Source organism: Mobula hypostoma, chromosome 3 (assembly GCF_963921235.1).
Source record: "Mobula hypostoma chromosome 3, sMobHyp1.1, whole genome shotgun sequence".
NCBI classification, from domain to species: Eukaryota; Metazoa; Chordata; class Chondrichthyes; order Myliobatiformes; family Myliobatidae; genus Mobula; species Mobula hypostoma.
This window is the reverse complement of record NC_086099.1, coordinates 221,853,405-221,873,819: the sequence shown is the minus strand read 5'-3', so window position 1 is coordinate 221,873,819 and position 20,415 is coordinate 221,853,405. Positions and strand designations below refer to the sequence as shown.

At 41.7% G+C, this 20,415-nt stretch overlaps 1 protein-coding gene across 1 annotated transcript in view; it reads left to right on the top strand.

Annotated features, from left to right (window-relative positions):
* dlec1 (DLEC1 cilia and flagella associated protein) overlaps nucleotides 1–20,415 on the top strand; it is a 202,899-nt gene that overhangs the window by 77,819 nt on the left and 104,665 nt on the right. The window contains exons 16-20 of the mRNA XM_063042432.1: nucleotides 550–712; nucleotides 2,811–3,003; nucleotides 8,395–8,480; nucleotides 9,881–10,055; nucleotides 17,030–17,123. Of these exons, the coding sequence (XP_062898502.1) occupies nucleotides 550–712; nucleotides 2,811–3,003; nucleotides 8,395–8,480; nucleotides 9,881–10,055; nucleotides 17,030–17,123 (711 nt within the window). The remainder of the gene's footprint in view (nucleotides 1–549; nucleotides 713–2,810; nucleotides 3,004–8,394; nucleotides 8,481–9,880; nucleotides 10,056–17,029; nucleotides 17,124–20,415) is intronic.

Genomic DNA, 20,415 nt, shown 5'->3' with positions numbered 1-20,415 from the left:
TGTCACATGTACATTGAAATGTGTCTTTTGCTTCAAATCAAATCAGCGAGAATTGCATGGGGAAGCACACAAGTGTTGCCATATTTCTGGTGCCAGCTTAGCCTGCTCACCACTCACTAACCCTAACTGTATGTCTTTGGAATATGGGAGGAAAGCAGAGCATCCAGAGGAAACCCACACGGTCACAGGAAGAGCATACACACTCTTTACGGACAGTGGTGGGAATTGACCCTAGATCTTGCAGCTGGCTGCTGTAAACATTGTGCCAACTATTATGCTACTGTGCTACCCAAGGCATTTTCGGGGACAGAGACATTCAAAAACACTTTGAAGGCCTCTAGACAGCGTATTTCAAAGGGCCTTCAAAACATTCTGGGACTCAGGAACAATCACCTGATCTGCATTCTCCAAACGTGACCCACTGGACCTCAAGAGATGTGGTAGGCAGTGAGACCTCCAACTTGATTAGTGTAGCCATGAGAAACACATAATCGTGTAGCTGGATCAAGCGCATGTTATTCCTCTGCTTAATTCCTTTTGTTACCACAGGCACCGGCCAGCAGGTTGCTTTACATTTCATCTCCATCAGTGGTGGGGAAAGCACGCCTGCCCTAGGAGAATGCAGAGACATAACAGCAGAGCATTTTGTTTGCTTTGAAGCAACAAACCCACACGTTTATTCTCAGAAGGTGCTCACCCTCCGCAATGCTACGTAAGTACTGTGGTTTTACCTTGTATAGAGTGGTTAGATGTTGGGAAGCTTGGTCCCTGTACTACTAGAGACTCCTTGGTTGTAGCAGCAAGAGAGAACTGAGACACAAGAGACTGCAGACTACAGAATCTGGAGCAATTAAACTAGTTGCTGGAAAACTCAGTGGGTCAAGCAACATCTGTAGAGGCAAAAACCTGCATCAAGATTGAGATCTTAGTGGGAAGACAGGATCAAGGATCAAGGTTCAACCTGATGCCACAGACGACTATGGAGGCCAAGTCATTGGGTATATTTAAAGTGGAGGTTGATAGGTTCTTTATTAGTAAGGACATCAAAGGTTATGGGGAGAAGGCAGGAGAATGTTGTTGAGAGGGATAATAAGTCAGCCATGATGGAATGGTGGAACAGACTCCATGAGCCAAATGGCCTAATTCTGCTCCTATGTCTTATAGTCATAAACCTTATTCGCAATAAATATTTACTTATGTCACTGTTGGTCCACACGCAACATGCAACAAAAAACAACATTCAACAATAGTACATAATAAAGAATATATAAAATAAAGTTAGAAGTACTGGTATGAAATAAAATGTGCATTAAGTACGTAAATACCAGCATGTATTTACATTGTAAAAAGTGTTTATAAGAAGTGGTTTAAAGTGTTTTACAGTGCAGTGATGGGGGTAATAGATAGAGGGGAATGGGATAGCTAGCTGGAATGGTTGATCAGATTAATTATCTGAGGGAAGAAACTTCTAAGATGGAATCTTTTGGAAGAGGCAGTTTGCAGGGTGGGTAGTGTCCACAGTGATTTTTCCTGTGCACTTTGTCCTGGATACATGCAAGCCAGTATAAATAAGTGAGCAGGATTGTGAGACAGAAGTTGGCAGGTTCCACCTTATTAAGTAGTATATTAGCCTGGAATTATTCTGAAGAGATTCGAGTGTAAATTGACCCATTACAATTTATCTCAATTGTTTGTGGCTACTGCTGAGATGTGCCCATCAAAGCCACTCATTTACAGACCAATGCAGCGATACAACACCACCTTGAGGCTAGGCTTATACAGCTCTGCCATCAGTTCTCCTTCCTCGTCCTTTGTATACCCACCCTTTTTAATGTGGGGACTTGGGGTGTAGTGGTAAGTTGATGGTAGTACACGAGAGAATGGGTTACAGAGAAATAAAGCGGAGAATGCGATTGATGGGTTTGCTCTGAGAGCTGACGTAGACTTAGAAGGATGAATTGCCCCTTACAGGGAAATATGGTAACAGAATATAATGTCCTTTTCTAATGCCCACACATAATTGCTCTTGAGAAGCAGGTGGTAAACTGCAGACTTAACTCACTGCTGTCCTTCTGAAGTTAGCCTCATGGTATTGGTAAGAACGTCTGGTACACACTGCCAGATCACGTTATCCCAGGTTCCTGTGTCCTTCTTTTGAATCATTTCTGGAGTTATAAAACATAACAGATACGATATATGCAAGCAGGCTTTTTCCACTGAGGTTGGGTGAGTCTAGAACTAGAGGTCAAAGGTTAAGGGTAAAAGGTGACATATTTAAGGGGAACCTGAGGGTGAAATTCTTCACTCTGGGGATGATGTGAGTGTGAAACAAGTTGCCAGTGGAAGTGGTGGATGCTGTTTTGATTTCAGCACGTAAGAGAAATTTGGATAAGTAGGTGGATGGGGAGGATATCGAGGGATATGGCAGGTTGATGGGACAAGGCAGAATAACATCATCATGGACTAGATGGGACAGAGGGCTGGTTCCTATGCTGTAGTGCTCTATGACTAGGAATCTAAAAAGAGCTGAATGTCCTCTCACTATAAAACCTGCCCGGCAATCCACTTAAAACTTGCATGATAAAAACCTGACACACTGGCCCGCAGAAGTCAGGCATTGTTTAAATGGTGAAGAATTCCTTTTAAGTTTGCATACCTTGTCAGTATAGGTGAGTATCCTGATATCATTGTCACGGGATTTGTTTTGGATCAGGTGATTTAGTGTTACTAAATCATCTCACAACAACAAAGAGAGTTCTATTTGCTTACACAAAGATTTTATAGATCCTGTATTCTCCCCTTGTTTGCAGTCATGTGAATCTTCCCTTTTGTTGGCAAATACTGAAACCAAATCTGATGTGTGCTATTCCTGGAGAGTCGATTGATCACACTAACCTGGAATACAATCCAGACCTAACATCAGCTTTTCACATCTGCCCGGAGGATGGGGACTTGGAGCCCCACCATGACCACGAGTTTATCATCACTTATTTCCCGCAAGAGGTGAGATTTGTTTGCCTGTAGATCTAAGCTTTCCAAATTGCTGTCTGTTGTAATACTAGCCTTGCCACCATTTCCCTGATCACTGTGGCTTTCCTCCGAAAATTAGATTGTAGGGATTGGAAACATCATTAAAAAAATGTTTCAGGGTGGCAATAGTGTTCTTCTACAGGTAGACTACGAAAGTTGAAAGTAAATTTATTATCAAGGTACGTATACACTCAGTGACACTTTATTATGTACATCTTGTCTTCACGCCATTCTCTGTAAACTCCAGAGACTGTTGTGCTTGAAGATTCCAGGAGCTCAACAGTTTCATGGAACCAACCCGTCTGTCACCAACGATCATTCCATAGACAAAGTCACTCAGATCATATTTCTAGCTCATTGTGATTTTCAGTCTGAACAACAACTGAACCTCTTGACTATGTCTGCATGCTATTATGTATTGAGTTGCTGCCAAAGATTGGCTGAAATGAGCAGGAAAAGAGGTGTACCTAATAAAGTGACTACTGAGTCTATATTATCGTCATACAGTGGTGTGAGAAAGTTTGTGAATCCTGTAGAATTTTCTCTATTTCTACATGAATATGACCTAAATGTGATCAGATCTTTACATAAGTCCTAAATTTAGATAAAAGAGAACTCAATTGAATAAATAAGTCAAAAAAAACATTATAAAGAACATCCTAAAGTAAGCACAGCATTACAGGCCGAAGGGCCTGTATTGTGCTATAGGTTTTCTATGTTGTATTATACTTAATAAAGGCATCTGTTAGTCTTGCGAGACCATGGATCTGCGCCTGGAAAGTCTTCACTCTCCAGGGCACAGGCCTGGGCAAGGTTGTATGGAAGACCAGCAGTTGCCCATGCTGCAAGTCTCCCCTCTCCACGACACCAATGTTGTCCAAGGGAAGGGCATTAGGACCCATACAGCTTGGCACCAGTGTCGTCGCAGAGCACTGTGCGATTAAGTGCCTTGCTCAAGGACACAACACATTGCCTCGGCTGGGGCTCAAACTAGCGACCTTCAGATCACTAGTCCAGTGCCTTAACTACTTGGCCACGTGCCCACTTCTATTATATTTACTTATTTATTTATTGAGAAAATTAATCCAATATTACTTGTATTTGTTGGAACAAGTATGTGAACTGTTGCTTTCAGTAACTGGTGTGACCCCCTTGTACAGCAATAACTTCAACCAGACGTTTCTGGTAACTGATCAGTCCTGCACATCGGTTTGGAGAAATTTTAGGCCATTCCTCCTTAAAAAAACTGCTTCAACTCTGGGATGCTGGTGGGCTTTCTTGCACGAACTGCTTGCTTCAGATTCTTCCACAACATTTCTATAGGATTAAGGTCAGGACTTTAACTCGGCCATTCCAAAACATGAACTTTCTTCTTTTTAAGCTATTTTGTTGTTGATTTACTCTTGTCTTTCGGATCATAGTCTTGTTACATTATTCAATTTCTATTAAGCTTCAGGTGATGGACTGCTACCCTGACATTCTCCTGTACTTTATACTTTATTGTCGCCAAACAATTGATACTAGAACGTACAATTATCACAGCGATACTTGATTCTGCGCTTCGCACTCCCTGGATTACAAATATTAAAAATATTTAAAATAGTAAAAATTAGTAAATATTAAAAATTTAAATTATAAATCATAAATAGAAAATAGAAAAGTGGAAAGTAAGGTAGTGCAAAAAAACCAAGAGGCAGGTCTGGATATTTGGAGGTTACGGCCCAGATCCGGGTTAGGATCCGTTCAGCAGTCTTATCACAGTTGGAAAGAAGCTGTTCCCAAATCTGATGTAAGTGTTTTGATACAATTTTGAATTCATTGTTCCCTCAACAATTGCAAACTGTCCAGGTCCTAAAGCAGCCCCAAACCATAATGCTGCTTCCATCTACTTCATAGTTGGGATGAAGATTGGTGTTGGTGTGCAGTGCCTTCTTCCTCTAAACACAGCAATGTCAGTAACCTGTCTTGCTGATATTCACAGTAGAGAAGAAAAATACAATAAAATCAGTGCAAATCTACACGTGAAGACTTACAAACAACCAAAGTGAAAAAGACACATTGCAAATACAAAAGTAATAATAATAAATAAATAAGTAATGAAAAATACTGAGAACAAGAGTTGTGGGGTCCATAAGACCATAAGATATAGGAGTAGAATTAGGCCATTTTGCTCATTAAGACTGCTCCTCCATTTCATCATGGGTGATCCAATTTTCCTCTCAGCCCCAATCTCCTGCCTTCTCCACGTATACCTTCATACCCTGACCAATCAATACTCTGTTGACCTCTGCCTTAAATATATATAAAGGCATAGCATCCACAGCTGTCAATGGCAAAGAATTCCACAGATTCACCACAGTCTGGCTAAAGAAATTCCCTCTCATCTCCGTTCTAAAAGGATGTTCCTCTATTCCGAGGCTCTGTCTTCTGGTCTTAGACTCCCCCACCACTAGAAAGATCCTGTTCTCGTCCTCTCTATCAAGACCTTTCACCATTCGCTAGGTTTCAATAAAGCCACTCCTCTTTCTTCTGAATTCTAGTGAATACAGGCCCAGAGCCATCAAATGCTCTTCATATGAGAAGCCTTTCAATGCTGGAATCATTTTCATGAACCTCCTTTGAACCCCTTCCAGTTTCGGCACATCCTTTCTAAGATAAGGGGCCCAGAAATGCTCACAGTTCTGCAAGTGATGCCTCACCAGTGCTTTATAAAGTCTCAACATTACATCCTTTCTTTTAAATTCTAGTCCTCTTGATATGAATACTAACATTGCATTTGCCTTCCTCACCACAGACTCGACCTGCAAATTAACCCTTAGGGAATCCTGAACACGGACTCCCAAGTCCCTTTGCACCTCAGCTTTTTGTATTTTCTCTCCATTTAGAAACCATTTCATTTCATCTACCAAAATTCATGACCATACACTTCCCAGCACTGCATTCCATCTGCCATTTCTTTGTCCACTTTCCTAATCTATTTAAGTTCTTCTGTAGCCTCTCTACTTCCTCCAAACTACCTGCCCCTCCACCTATCTTCATATCATCTGCAAACTTTGCAACAAAGCCATCAATTTTGTCATCAAATCATTCACATATAATGTAAAAAAGAATCTGTCTCAACACAAACACATGTGGAACTCGCAGCCAGCCAAAAAGGCTCCATTTATTCCCAATCTTTACCTCTTGCCAATCTTGGATTTTCAGAAGGCTTTTGACAAGCTGCTACATATGAGGCTGCTTCACAAGCTACAAGTCCATGGTATTACAGGAAAAGTTCTAGCATGGGTAAAGCAGTGGCAGATTGGCAAGATTATTGTGAGCAGTTTTGGGCCCCTTATCTTAGAAAGGATATGCCAAAACTGGAGAGAGTTCAAAGGAGGTTCACAAAAATGATTCCAGGATTTGTCAAATTTTCTATCATCCTTGTTCCTATCTAAGAGTCCTTTAAATGTCTCTAATGTATCTGCCTCCACCACTGTCCTTAGCAGGGCATTCCATGCACTCTCTGTGTAGAAAGGCTATCTCAGACATCCCCACCCCCATCCTCTCCTTAACCTTCTTCCAGACACCTTAAAGGTATGCCCCCAAAATGAGCATATCATTTATTGATTCCTGCTCATTCCAATAAGGAAGGTAAAGAAATCCTGCCCATTATTTGTTCTTCTCTGTTTTCCAGCTCTTGCTGTTGGTTTGTATGCAATCTCTCTCAATTTGTCATTCTGCCCTTTGTGACGGGATCCTGAATTATCCCTTACGGACTGTGCTTTTATAAAGAGAGAGGGATATACAGCACAAACACCTTGTTATTAAGAGAGAGAGAGAGGCGAAGACTGCTCACGGTTTGTTTGGAATTTCTGCAAGGACACTGCCAGCTTCTGAGTTCCTACAGAGAGAAGGGAGGAGCTACTTGATGGACACCTGGTGTTCAGCATGGTGCGATAAATACAAGGTCAGCTGGTTGTTAGACACACATGGTTTTGGACACTGGATGAGCTTTGTTGTGCCCATGAAAGGTGGTTTTTGGAGGATCGATCAGGAGAATCGATCAGTGGCTCTCGCAGTGTAGAAAAGGGGTGACTGGTGAGAAGTTATTAGTGTGTCCAATTCTCGCCTGGGTTGATAACTCCACCACAGAAAACGGTCCCCTTGTTGTGGTCACATTCGGTGACTTCTAAAGGATTTCGGAGGACAACGGGAAGAATCGATGGTATCGGCTAACTCGAACAACCACAACACCTCTCTCTCCATCACTACTCAACTAAATACCACGAACTGAACTGAACTTTACTCATCATCGTAAGACATTTACCCCCAGGCTTGAAGAAGCTTGGTTTTTATATATTTCCACACTTGTATAACCTTTGCTAACCTGTTTGATTTATCTGAATTTATATTACTGTATCGCGTCGTAACTAATAAAATAGCATTAGTTAACAACAATACCAGACTCCAAGGTGTTTTCCATTTCTGCTGGTTCTTCAACCCCTCACGGGGTACGCGACACCTTCCATTCCACCAATTGTATTGCTTTGCCAATGACATCAGCTCTCCCCATTGAGGCAGAAGGCTAGGAGTTATTTCATAGTCTAGATAGACATTCCAGAGAATGCCATCTTTCACATGAGGCGTTGAACTGTGGATTTGACTGCAAGAACAACATAGGGCGTAGAACGGTACAGCACAGGATGTGCTTCATCCACAATGTCTGTGCCAACCACGATGCCAATTTAAACTGTGCTTCTGTTTGCATATCCCTTTGTTCCCTGCCTAACTGCCTCTTAAACACTATAAATTCAAGTTTGTTTATTGTCTTTCGACTGTACACATATATACCACGAAATGAAGCAATATTCCTCTGAAACAAGGAGCACAACACAGTACATATAACTCACACACTACACATAAAATAATACTATCACAGATAAATTAACATATAATAAGGTGAATTTATGACACAAGTTAAAAAGTAAACAGTTTAACGCTTCTGGTTCTTCATACGTGGTGAGACCTGGGTGGTGGCAGGGAAGTCAGTAGTCTTACGGCCTGGGGAAAGAAGCTGTTTCCCTTTGTAACAGGCCTTATCCTCAGTATCATATTGGCTTCCACCACCACCTCTGGCAGCACATTTCAGATATCTATCGTTCTCTGTGTAAAATAAATTTATCTTGTAAATCTTTTAACTTGCCCCCTCTCACAAAACTATGCCCACTTGTATTTGACAAGATAAATAATACAATCTCAGTAATGTTTTAGAAAGATCATCTGAAGCAGGAATGTTGAATGGTCTTCTCAGTTTGCAGCAATGACAAACCTTCGTGTCTTCTGTTCAATCTCCATTTTCACTGCTCTTATTTCCTTCCACAGCTGAAAGAATACCACAGTGTGTTTTACCTTGTCCTGCGTGATGTTCCTGAATCCGCAAATGGCAATGAATGTGACGCTGATCCTAGGTAAGTCACTTCCAAGAGATTCATCCCAGCACTCCCACGCTTGCACCATTTGGACCTGAAGTCAAAGGGATCTTCTGGGGCTCAGCATTTAATAGGATGAGTACAAGAGGGAAAACAATAAGGGATAGTGTTGATACTGTGAATTTGAAAGGGTTGCATGAAAGTTGATTTGGGTGGATACAATGATAGGCTCAAAGGGCTAATAGGCTAGCCTCTACTATGTTCAGAATCAGAATCAGGTTTATTATCACCGGCATGTGATGTGAAATTTGTTAACTTAGCCCCAGCAGTTCAATGCAATACATAATCTAGCACAAAGAAAAAAAATAATAAATAAACAACTAAATCAATTACGTATATTGAATAGGTTAAAAAACATGCAAAAACAGAAATACCGTATATTTTTTAAAAAGTGAGGTAGTGTCCAAAGATTCAATGTCCATTTAGGAATCAGATGGCAGAGGGGAAGAAGCTGTTCCTGAATCACTGAGTGTGTGCCTTTGGGCTTCTGTATCTCCTACCTGATGGTAACAGTGAGAAAAGGGCATGCCCTGGGTGCTGGAGGTCCTTAATAATGGATGCCATCTTTCTGAGACACTGCTCCCTGAAGATGTCCTGGGTACTTTGTAGGCTAGTACCCAAGATGGAGCTGAATAGATTTACAACCTTCTGCAGCTTCTTCCGGTCCTGTGCTGTAGCCCCTCCATACCAGACGGTGATGCAGCCTGTCAGAATGCCCTCCACGGTACAACTATAGAAGTTTTTGAGTGTATTTGTTGACATGCCAAATCACTTTAAACCCCTAATAAAGTATAGCTGCTGTCTTGCCTTCTTTATGACTGCATCGATATGATGGGACCAGTTTAGATCCTCAGAGATCATGACACGCAGGAACTTGAAGCTGCTCACTCTCTCCACTTCCGATCCCTCTATGAGAATTGGTATGTGTTCCTTCATCTTATCCTTCCTGAAGTCCACAATCAGCTCATTTGTCTTACTGACGCTGAGTGCCAGGTTGTTGCTGTGGCACCACTCCACTAGTTGGCATATCTCACTCCTGTACGCCCTCTCGTCACCACCTGAGATTCTACCAACAATGGTTGTATCATCAGCAGATTTATAGATGGCATTTGAGCTATGCCTAGCCACACAGTCATGTGTACACAGAGAGCAGAGCAGTGGGCTAAGCACACACCCCTGAGATGCGCCAGTGTTGATCATCAGCGAGGAGGATATGTTATCACCAATCTGCACAGATTGTGGTCTTTCGGTTAGGAAGTTGAGGATCCAATTGCAGAGGGAGGTATAGAGGCTCAATGTTTCAATGTCAAATAAATCACATCCTCACAGAAAATTCCCTTGATCCAAGCTAAAATCTCACTTTTCTTTTTAAATTTCAGGAAAAATAACTTAGAAAGATCTCTAAAAGCCATTTCGGCATCTGTCAGTAATATTATTGCCATGGAGATAGAGGTTAAAGGTTACACTGACCCATTCCAGGTCCTGCTGAAACCTTATGCCATTCTAATCCCGGGTGAGAACTACATGAACATGACTTTGAAAAGGTATTTTCAGGTATGAATTAAACTTAGTTCATTTATTTTACTTATTGAGATATAGCACGAAACTACACCGCCCAGCAACCTCCAATTTATCCCTCACCTAATCACGGGACAATTTACATCGATCAATTACCCTCCCAAAAGGTAAGTGTTTAGACTGTGGGAGGAAACCGGAGCACTTGGAGGAAACCCATGCAGTCACGGGGTGAACCTGCAAACTCCTTACAGACAGCGTAGGGAATTGAACCCGGGATGCTGGCGCTGTAAAGAGTTGTGTTACTATTCACAGTAAATACAAAGAAACTCAATAGAATCAATAAAAGACCGGACACAAGAAGACAGGCAAACAATCAATGTGCAAAAGAGAAGAAACTATGTAAATACAAAAAGAAAAAAAACATATAATAATAATAAAGAAATTATGGTGGGTATCCTTGATGATGGATGCTTCTTACTTGTGACATCGCTCTGTGTAGATGTGCTTGGAGCTTTACCTGTGATGGACTGGGCTGTATCCACTTCTTTTTGTTGGATTTTCCATTCAAGGGTATTGGTGTTTCATACCAGGCTGTGATGCAACCAGTCAGCGTAGTCTCCACCGCATACAGAATATTGCCTAGAGACATACTCTTGCTGTTTTCTTGCGTTCGGGAGAGTAGAGCGGGGAGATCGTAATTATCTGAGTAGGATGGATAAGAAGAAGATGTTTTCTCCAGGAAGGTGGGGATTTTAAAACAAAATGTATGGTAACAAAACGGTAGGTGTAACGCTTTACAGTGCCAGCAATTAGTGTTCAGTTTTCAACACTGTCTGAAGGAGTTTGTTTGTTCTCCCCATTACTACGTGAGTTTTCTCTGGGTGCTCCAGTTTTCTCCCGCCTTCCAAAGACGTATGGATTAGGGTTAGTAAATTGTGGGCTTGCTATGTTAGTGTGGAAGCATGGCAGCTCTTGCGGGCTGCCTCCAGCACATCCTCGGACTGTGCTGGTCATCGATGCAAATTACACACTTCACTCTATGCTTTGATGTTTTGATATACATGTAACAAATAAAACTAATCTTTATTGTTTTAACTTTAAATCATGACCATAAGTAATAGCAGCAGGACCAGGCTACATTCTCCTTGAGCCTGCTCTGAGTCAATGTGACTATCCTTTTTAGCGATGATGCTAAACAGATAATTAAAAGTTCAAAGTTAATTTATTATCAAAGTACATATATGTCACCATATGCAATCCTGAGATTCATATCCTTGCAGGCATACTCAGAAAATACAAGAAATATAATAGAATCAATGAAAGACTGCACCCACAAGGACAAATAACACTAGACAACAAATTTTTTCAAAAGTGTTGCCCTTCCTCAGAATTTCTTTTTGTTTATGATAGACTGCTTGAAGATGAACTAAATATAATTTCAGACTATTTGTATCACATAGGAATTTGGAGAAACAACAAATTAACTTTTATTGAATATAACGTGTTTAATTGCATAATGGTGCTGATGCTTTGCAATAGTTCAACTAAGTTAAAAATATTTTGTTAATGATTTTCATTTGTACTCAGTGTCTGAGGCTTCTCGATTAATTGTTCAACAATAATTCGCCAGCATTGATGGATTCCAGTTGCCCTGGTAACTTTCCTCCGTGACCACGATGTCCTGGTGAAACCTTTCACCATGCTCGTCACTAACAGCACCAAGATTTGCAGGGAAGAAGTCTAAATGGGAATGCAGAAAATGAATCTTTAGTGACATGTCACATTTCATGGTTTTATATGCTTGAAGCACGCTTTCAACCAGCTACATGTAGTTTGGTGCTCTGTAGATGCTGGGAAAAATTTCAACAACTTCCTTGAATGTCTTTTATTTGATTTTCTCTGGTCCCACTAGAAATTCTTCAAATTGCCTGTCATTAATGACCTGTTTGATTTGTGGACCAACAAAAATGCTTTCCTTAATCTTGGCTTCAGTTATTCTGGGAAGCATCTGTCTCAAATATCAAAATCTTTCATAGAAATTTTTGTGCCTGGTGATAGCAAATTCCATCCTTATAGTCTTGAACCCAATAATTATTACTAAAACCTGTCCTGCCATGCAGCAGCCACACCACCTAAGCCTGCCCAAGCATGCCTGGACAAGATGGGAAACTTTCCAGCTTACATTGTAGGCAACATTTTAATTAACTTGAATTATGAATTGAAATAATAAACATAAGTTTATTTTTAAAATGGTGCGTGATAGGGAAACTTCATGGTGATTATCATGATCAGTAGCCCAAAATCCATGTTGTTCATTTCAATTCAACATCTTCTGTGTCTTGTCCTGCTCTACACATTCCACGACGCTTGCAGAGACCGCCTTCTTGACCGTTGGACCTTCCATAGGTCTCGTCCGCTCAATCCGCCGGAGTCTGTCTTCACATGCTGGGATAGACAACTCCCTATCACACCGAGGGTTTGAGACCCATCGGCTACCCTCACCTGGTTTAGCCGGCTTGTCGAAGCCGTTGCCCGGGGTGTGGCCGCTGTCGCATGCAAACAGCTATGGAGAGCCACAGGTGAGAGCTGAGTGCCAGGTGGGGACCAAAGGTGGACAAACCGCCCTGAAAAGGATGCAACGTGTAGTGATGGGGCGAGTGAAGTTATCCCCACTGGTTCTAGAATATGATGGTTGAGGGGTAATAACTGTTCCTGAACCTGGTGGTATGGGTCCTGAGGCTCCTTTACCTCAGTACTAAAGGGTAATAGGGAAGGTTGATAAACAGAGAGACCTTGAGGAGACCAAATTGTTCCCAGAAAGTGGCAACAGAGATAGATGGAGTTGTTAAGATGTCATATAGTATGCCTGCCATCATAGTTTGGACCGTAGAATATAAATGTTGGGACACCATTTTGCAACTTTGCAAAATACTGGTTGGACTTCATTTGGAATATTGGATGCAATTCTGGTTTTTACACTATAGAAAGGATATAGCTTTGTTGGAGAGAATGCAAAGGAGATTTAACAGAATGTTACCTGGATTATTATAATTGGTTGTGGTTGGAGATTGGGTAGGCTGGGTACGTTTTCCATCCCTGACAGGAAGGAGGCTGAGCAGTGACCTGTTAGAGGTACATTAAATTATAAAAAATATAGACAGGGTAGAGGTTCAAACTCTATTTTCAGATTCAGATTATTTTCGTAGGAGCCATGTATCTACTTTCCGTCTGTATTATATTTGCTGGCACATTTATTATGGCAATCTGTCAGGTGGGTTGGAACATGGTAGAAGCAAATGAGTATAGTTATGTATTCATGCTTTGTTAGTTTAGTTTAGTCTATTTGAGAGAGGCAGCTGGAGTGATTTTTTTTTGTTGATCGCTAATTTAGTTCAACTGCTTAGGTACACTAATTGGGATGTTATTGGAACACTAACTAGATCACTAACTTTGCTTAAATACGTTAGTTTGACTGCTAATTTAGTTACTTTGCTAATTTGGAAGTTATATTGCTAATTTAGTTTCAGTGTTTTTTTATCACTACAAGATCATTTGTCTTTGCTGGTTTCATAATAAAGAACCTTTTTCAGTTTTGGATCTTCTTCATTTTGGAAGTGTGTCACACAGGCTTGGCCTCTCAGTGGTTTTGGCTTGTTTTAAAGTAATTGTAACACATTTGTTTATCACATTAATTATCAAATTACATTATTTCATGGTGTGAAATCTGTTGTTTGCGTTGACAATCAACAGGACCTAAGGATGTACGGGGACAGCCTGCAAGTGTCATCACAATATCCAGCGCCAACATAGCAAGCCCACTCCGTTCCAGCAGAATGTAGCATGGCTATTACATTCAGCAGAGCATAGCATTCACACAATGTTCAGCAGGACATGCCAAGCCTACAATGTTCAACAGAAATTTGCAAAGATACTGCATGACATCTAAAGCTCTGACAAATTCTGAAACACCAATGCCCTTGCACAGAAAATCCTATAAAAAGTAATGGATACAGCTCAATCCATCACCGGTAAAGCCCTCCCGACCATTGAACACAAATACACGGAGTGCTGTCGGAGGAAAGTAGCATCTATCATCAGAGACCCCCACCACCCAGCTCATGCTCTCTTCCCACTCCTGACAACATGAAGAAGGAGCAAGAATCTCAGGACTCACACCTTGAGGTTCAGGAACAGGTATTACCCCTCAACCATCACTGAACTGTTCCCACAACCTCTGGACTCACTTTCAAGGAGTCTTCATCTCATGTTCTCGGTATTTATTGTTTCCTTTTTTTCTTTTGTATTTGCACATATTGTTGTCTTTTACACATTGGTTGGCCATCTTGTTGGGTGTAGTGGTTCAATGATTCTATTATGATTCTTGGATTTACTGTGTATGGCAGCAAGAAAATGAATCACATGGTGACATATATGTACTTCGATAATAAATTTATTTGAACTTTGTACTTTGAAACCAATGCCCACGATGTTCAGCATGCTCACTACATTCAGTAGAGAATAGCATACCCATAATCTTCAGCAGAACATACAGTGGTGCTAGAAAGTTTGTGAACTCTGCAAAATTTTCTCTATTTCTGCATAACTATGACCTAAAATGTGATCAGATCTTCGCGAAGGTCCTAAAACTAGATAAAGAGAACCCAAATATATAAATAACACAAAGAACATTATGGTTCTGCTGAAGTGCTTTGGTCCAAAATGTTGACTGTACTCTTTTCCTGGATGCTGCCTGGCCTGCTGAGTTCCTCCAGCATTTTGTGTGTGTTGCTCAGATTTCCAGCATCTGCAGATTTTCTCTTGTTTGTGAATATTATACTTGTTCATTTATTTATTGAGAAAAATGATCCAATATTACGTGTATTTGTTGGAAAAAGTATGTGAATCTGCTTTCAGTAACAGGTGTAACCCCCTTGTACAGCAGTAACTTCAATGTTTCTGGTAACTGTTATCACGGCTTGGAGGAATTTCAGGTCTTTCCTCCCTACAAAACTGCTTCAACTCTGTGATGTTGGTGGGCTTTCCAGCGTGAACTGCTTGCTTCAGGTCCTTCCACAACATTTCGATAGGATTAAGGTCAGGACTTTAACTTGGCCATTTCAAAACATAAATTTTCTTCTTTTTAAACCATTCTGTTGATTTACTCTTGTCTTTCAGATCATTGTCTTGTTGCCATATCCAACTTCTATTAAGCTTCAGGTGATGGACTGCTACCCTGACATTCTCTTGTAAAATGTCTTGATACAGTTTTGAATTCATTGTTCCCTCAAAGATTACAAGCTGTCCAGGCTCCGAGGCAGCAAAGCAGCCCCAAACTATGATGCTCCTTCTACCATGCTTCACAGTTGGGATGAAGTTTTGGTGTTGGTGTGCTGAGCCCTTTTTCCTCTAAGTATAGCAATGTGCATTTCTGCCAAAAAGCTCAACTTTTGTTTCATCTGTCCACAGAACATTGCCCCAGAGGCACTGTAGAACATCCAGGTGATCTTTTGCAAACTTGAGATGTGCAGCAATCTTTCTTTTTGGAGAGCGGTGGTTTCCTCTATGGTGTTCTTCCATGAACACCATTCTTGTTCAGTGTTTTTCTTGTAGTGGACACATGAACAGAGACTTTAGCAAGTTCTAGAGATTTCTGCAGGTCTTTTGCTGTTATCCTTGGCTTATTTTGCACTTCCTTCAGCATTGCATGCTGTGCTCTTTGTGTGATCCTTGCAGGATGCCCACTCCTAGGGAGAGTAGCAATAGTACTGAGTTTCCTCCATTTGTGGACAGTTTCTCTGACTGTGCACTGATGAACACTCAGGTGTTTAGAAATGCTTTTGTAGCCTTTTCCAGCTTCATGCATCTCGACAATTCTTCTTCTAAGTTCCTCTGAAAGTTGTTTTGTTTAAGACATGGTGCACATAAACAGATCTTTCTAGAGAAGAGCAGGCTTTGTCAGTAACCTGACCATGTGTCTTTTTCTATAGAGCAGGGGACCTCCAGTCTCATCTCATTGATTGGAACACCTGACTCCAAATAGCTTTTGTAGAAGGCATTACCCCGGAGGTTCACATACCTTGTCCAACAAATACAACATTGGATCAGTTTTTTCAATAAGTAAATGAACAAGTCTGATGTTTTTGTGTTATTAATTTAATTGGGTTCTTTTTATCTAATTTTAGGGCTTACGTGAAGATCTGACCACATTTTAGATCATATTTATGCAGAATAAGAGAAAATTCAACAGGATTCACAAACTTCCTAGCACCGCTCTAGGATATCCATGATTTATCTATTTACTTATTGAAATGCAGCACGGAACCGCCCCTTCGAGCCGTGGCATCCAGCAGCCTCTGATTTAACCCTAGCCTAATCCCAGAACAATCTACAATAACCAATTCACCTACCAGCCAGTACATCTTTGGACAGTGGGAGGGAAGTGGAGCACCCGCAGGAAATCCACAGACTCATGGAGAGAACGTACAAACTCCTTACAGACAGTGGTGGGAACTGGCACTATAAAGTGTTGTGTTAACCACTATGTTACTGTGCCATGTTAGCAGAACATAGCATGGCCACAATGTTCACAGTAGGGGGGGGGATCAAAAACATAAAGGCATATGTTTAAGGTGAAAAAAGGTATTTTAGGGGCTTGTTGAGGGATATATTTTTAAATTATTAGTGGTTGATAACTGGAAGTCATTGCTGGAGGAGGTGGTGGAGTCAGCTACAATCACTGTTTAAAAGATGTTTAGACAGATACTCAAATAGACAAGGATAGAAGAATATAGACCTAATGTGGGCAAAAAGGTTAACTTGGACATAGTGAATTGAAAGGCCTGCTTCTGTGCAACTTGAAGGCTGTGAGTCTGGGTCTCAGCATTTGGAGAACTGGAACTGGTAACCCATTAATTCAACCACATGGTCATTAAAAGCCTGGACTTGTAACAATCTTACTGATATCAAAAGAGTAAAGCATTTTGTTATCGTGTGTGTTGCTTTATCTGTAGATGTGGAACAACAGCAAATCAGCCATCTACTTCGAGTGGGATAGTGTGCATGATACTCACATCTTGGAAGTGATACCGCCTTGTGGCACAGTAGGTAATGTCATATTATACTCTTCACTGGGGCTGTGACATGAACATCAGAACACACAGTGAAATGCATTGTATGCATCAAATCAGTGGGGGTTGTGCGGGGGGGGGGCAGCCTGCAAGTGTCGCCACGCTTCAAACACCAACATAACATGTCCTCTACTCACTAACCCTAATTCATAAGTCTTTTTAATGTGGGATAAAACAGGAGCACCTGCAGGAAACCTGCATGGTCAGGGGAGAACATACAAACTCCTTTCGAACAGTGGCAGAAATTGAACCCGGGTTGCTGGTACTATAATCGAATTATGCTAGCAATTATGCTTTCCACTCTAGGATGTGATTACACTGTCTTAAAGTTTTATAAAGAAGACTTATAGAAGTTCTAAAAAGAGTTCTCCGGAGACTTGAGCAACAAACCAGGCTGATACATCAATGCAGTACTGAAGGTTGCCCTGCTCTGTCAGAAATGGTCTGCTTTAATTGAAACATTAACCTTGGTGCCGTGTGCATGCCATCTCTCTTTGTAAATTTACATGTTTACACTTAGTGACTAGTTTGCCAGGTACCTCCTGTACCTAATAAAGTGGCCACTGAGTGTATGTTCATGGTCTTCTGCTGCTGTAGCCCATCCACTTCAAGGTTCTGCACACCACTGTTGTAACGCATGGTTATTAGAGTTACTGCTGCCTTCCTGTCAGTTTGAACCAGTCTGGCCATTCCACTGTCACCTCTCTCATTTCAAGGTGTATTCATCCACAGAACTGCCACTCATAGGATGTCTTTTTGTTTCTCGCACCATTCTCTGTAAACTCTAAAAACTTGTGTGTGAAAATCACAAGAGAACAGCAGTTTCTGAGATACTCAAACCATCCTGTCCGACACCAACAATCATTCCACGGTCAAAGTGACTTAGATCAGATTTTTTTCCCCATTCTGATATTTGGTCTGAACAACAACTGAAGCTCTTAACCATGTCTGCATGCTTTTATGCATTGAGTTGCTGCCACATGATTGGCTTATTAGGTAGTTGCTTTAATGAGCAGGTGTACAGGTCACAAACATGAGTTAATTGGCCAAAATGCTGAAGGAACTCAACAGAACATAGAATAATACAGCACAGTACAGGCCCTTCGGCCCACAATGTTGTGCCGACTCTTAAACCCTACCTCCCATATAACCCCCCCACCTTCAATTCCTCCATATACCTGTCTAGCAGTCTCTTAAACTTCACTAGTGTATCTGCCTCCACCACTGACTCAGGCAGTGCATTCTACGCACCAACCACTCTCTGAGTGAAAAAAACCTTCCTCTAATATCCCCCTTGAACTTTCCACCCCTTACCTTAAGGCCATGTCCTCTTGTACTGAGCAGTGGTGCCCTGGGGAAGAGGCACTGGCTGTCCACTCTATCTATTCCTCTTAATATCTTGTATACCTCTATCAAGTCCCCTCTCATCCTCCTTCTCTCCAAAGAGTAAAGCCCTAGCTCCCTTAATCTCTGATCATAATGCATACTCTCTAAACCAGGCAGCATCCTAGTAAATCTCCTCTGTAACCTTTCCAATGCTTCCACATCCTTCCTATAGTGAGGTGACCAGAAATGGACACAGTACTCCAAGTGTGGCCTAACCAGAGTTTTATAGAGCTGCATCATTACCCCTTGACTCTTAAACTCTATCCCTCGACTTATGAAAGCTAACACCCCATAAGCTTTCTTAACTACCCTATCTACCTGTGAGGCAACTTTCAGGGATCTGTGGACATGTACCCCCAGATCCCTCTGCTCCTCCACACTACCAAGTATCCTGCTATTTACTTTGTACTCTGCCTTGGAGTTTGTCCTTCCAAAGTGTACCACCTCACACTTCTCCGGGTTGAACTCCTCGGGGTCCCCAACCTTTTTTGCACTGCAGACCGGTTTAATATTGCCAATCTTCTTGTGGACCGGCCGACCGGGGGCGGGGGGGGGGCGGTGTTCAAATAGGGTTAACTCACCTCAACATGTCTTTTACAGTTAGGGTTGCCAACTTTCTCACTCCCAGATAAGGGACAAAAGTAGCAGTCAAATCCCGGGACACTTGTGTTTACCCCGAGAAAGACTACCATGACCACGAAGCCTTGTGCGGGCACTTGTGTGCACATGTGCGTATGTGCCGATTTTTTCCACAAATCGGTTTTGGCTTAATCTTCCCGACTATACTGTACATACATTATTTCTACTTTATATAGGCTGTGTATTTATCATATCATTCCTGCTTTTACTATATGTTACTGTTATTTTAGGTTTTATGTGTTATTTGGTATGATTTGGTAGGTTATTTTTTGGGTGTGGGAACACTCAAAAATTTTTCCCATATTAATGAATGGTAATTGCTTCTTCACCTTACGCCATTTCGGCTTACGAAATGTTTCATAGAAATGCTCTACTTTAGCGGGGGAAATATGGGACAAGGGCAGTCCTGTATGGGACAAACCAATTTAGCCCAATATACGGGATGTCCCGGCAAATACGGGACAGTTGGCAACCCCATGTTCAAGTTCAACAGTGTGTGACAGGGAATGAGGAAAGGTGCAGCTGACTCATATCGTTTCCTCACGGCCCGGTAGCACATGCTTTGCGGCCCGGTGGTTGGGGACCACTGCTCTGCAGTATCCACAATACCACCAACCTTTATGTCGTCTGCAAACTTGCCAACCCAGCAAGCCAGGCAGCATCTATGGAAAAGAGTAAACGGTCGAGGTTTTGGGTTGAGGCACTTCATCAGAAATGGAAAGAAAGGAAGAGTCAGAGTAAGGGGGGGGTGAAAAAGTACAAGGTGATCGGTGAAACCTGGAGAGGGGGAGGGGTGAAGCAAAGAGCTAGAAAGTTGATTGGTGAAAGAGTGAAAGAGTTGGAGAACAGGGAATCCGATAGGAGAGGGTAAAAGGCCAGGTAAGAAAGGGAAGGGGGAGGAGCACCAAAGGCAAATAAGGAAATAGATGAGAGAGCAAAACAGGAATGGGAAATGGTGAAGGGGTTGGGGCAATTACCAGAAGTTTGAAAAATCGGTGTTCATGCCATCAGGTTAGAGGCTTCAGGACAGAATATAAGGTGTAGTTCCTCCAGCCCGAGTGTAGCTTCATCGCAGGAGTAGAGAAGGCCATAGACTTAATGTTAGAAAGGGAATGGGAAGTAGACGTGGCCACTGAATGAATGTACTGTGGGTATTACTGACATTTCTTGCTCATCCATAACTCCCCAATGCAATGAGAGACTGAGCCATTTCTGAAGGAAGTTAACAGTCAACCATATTGGTG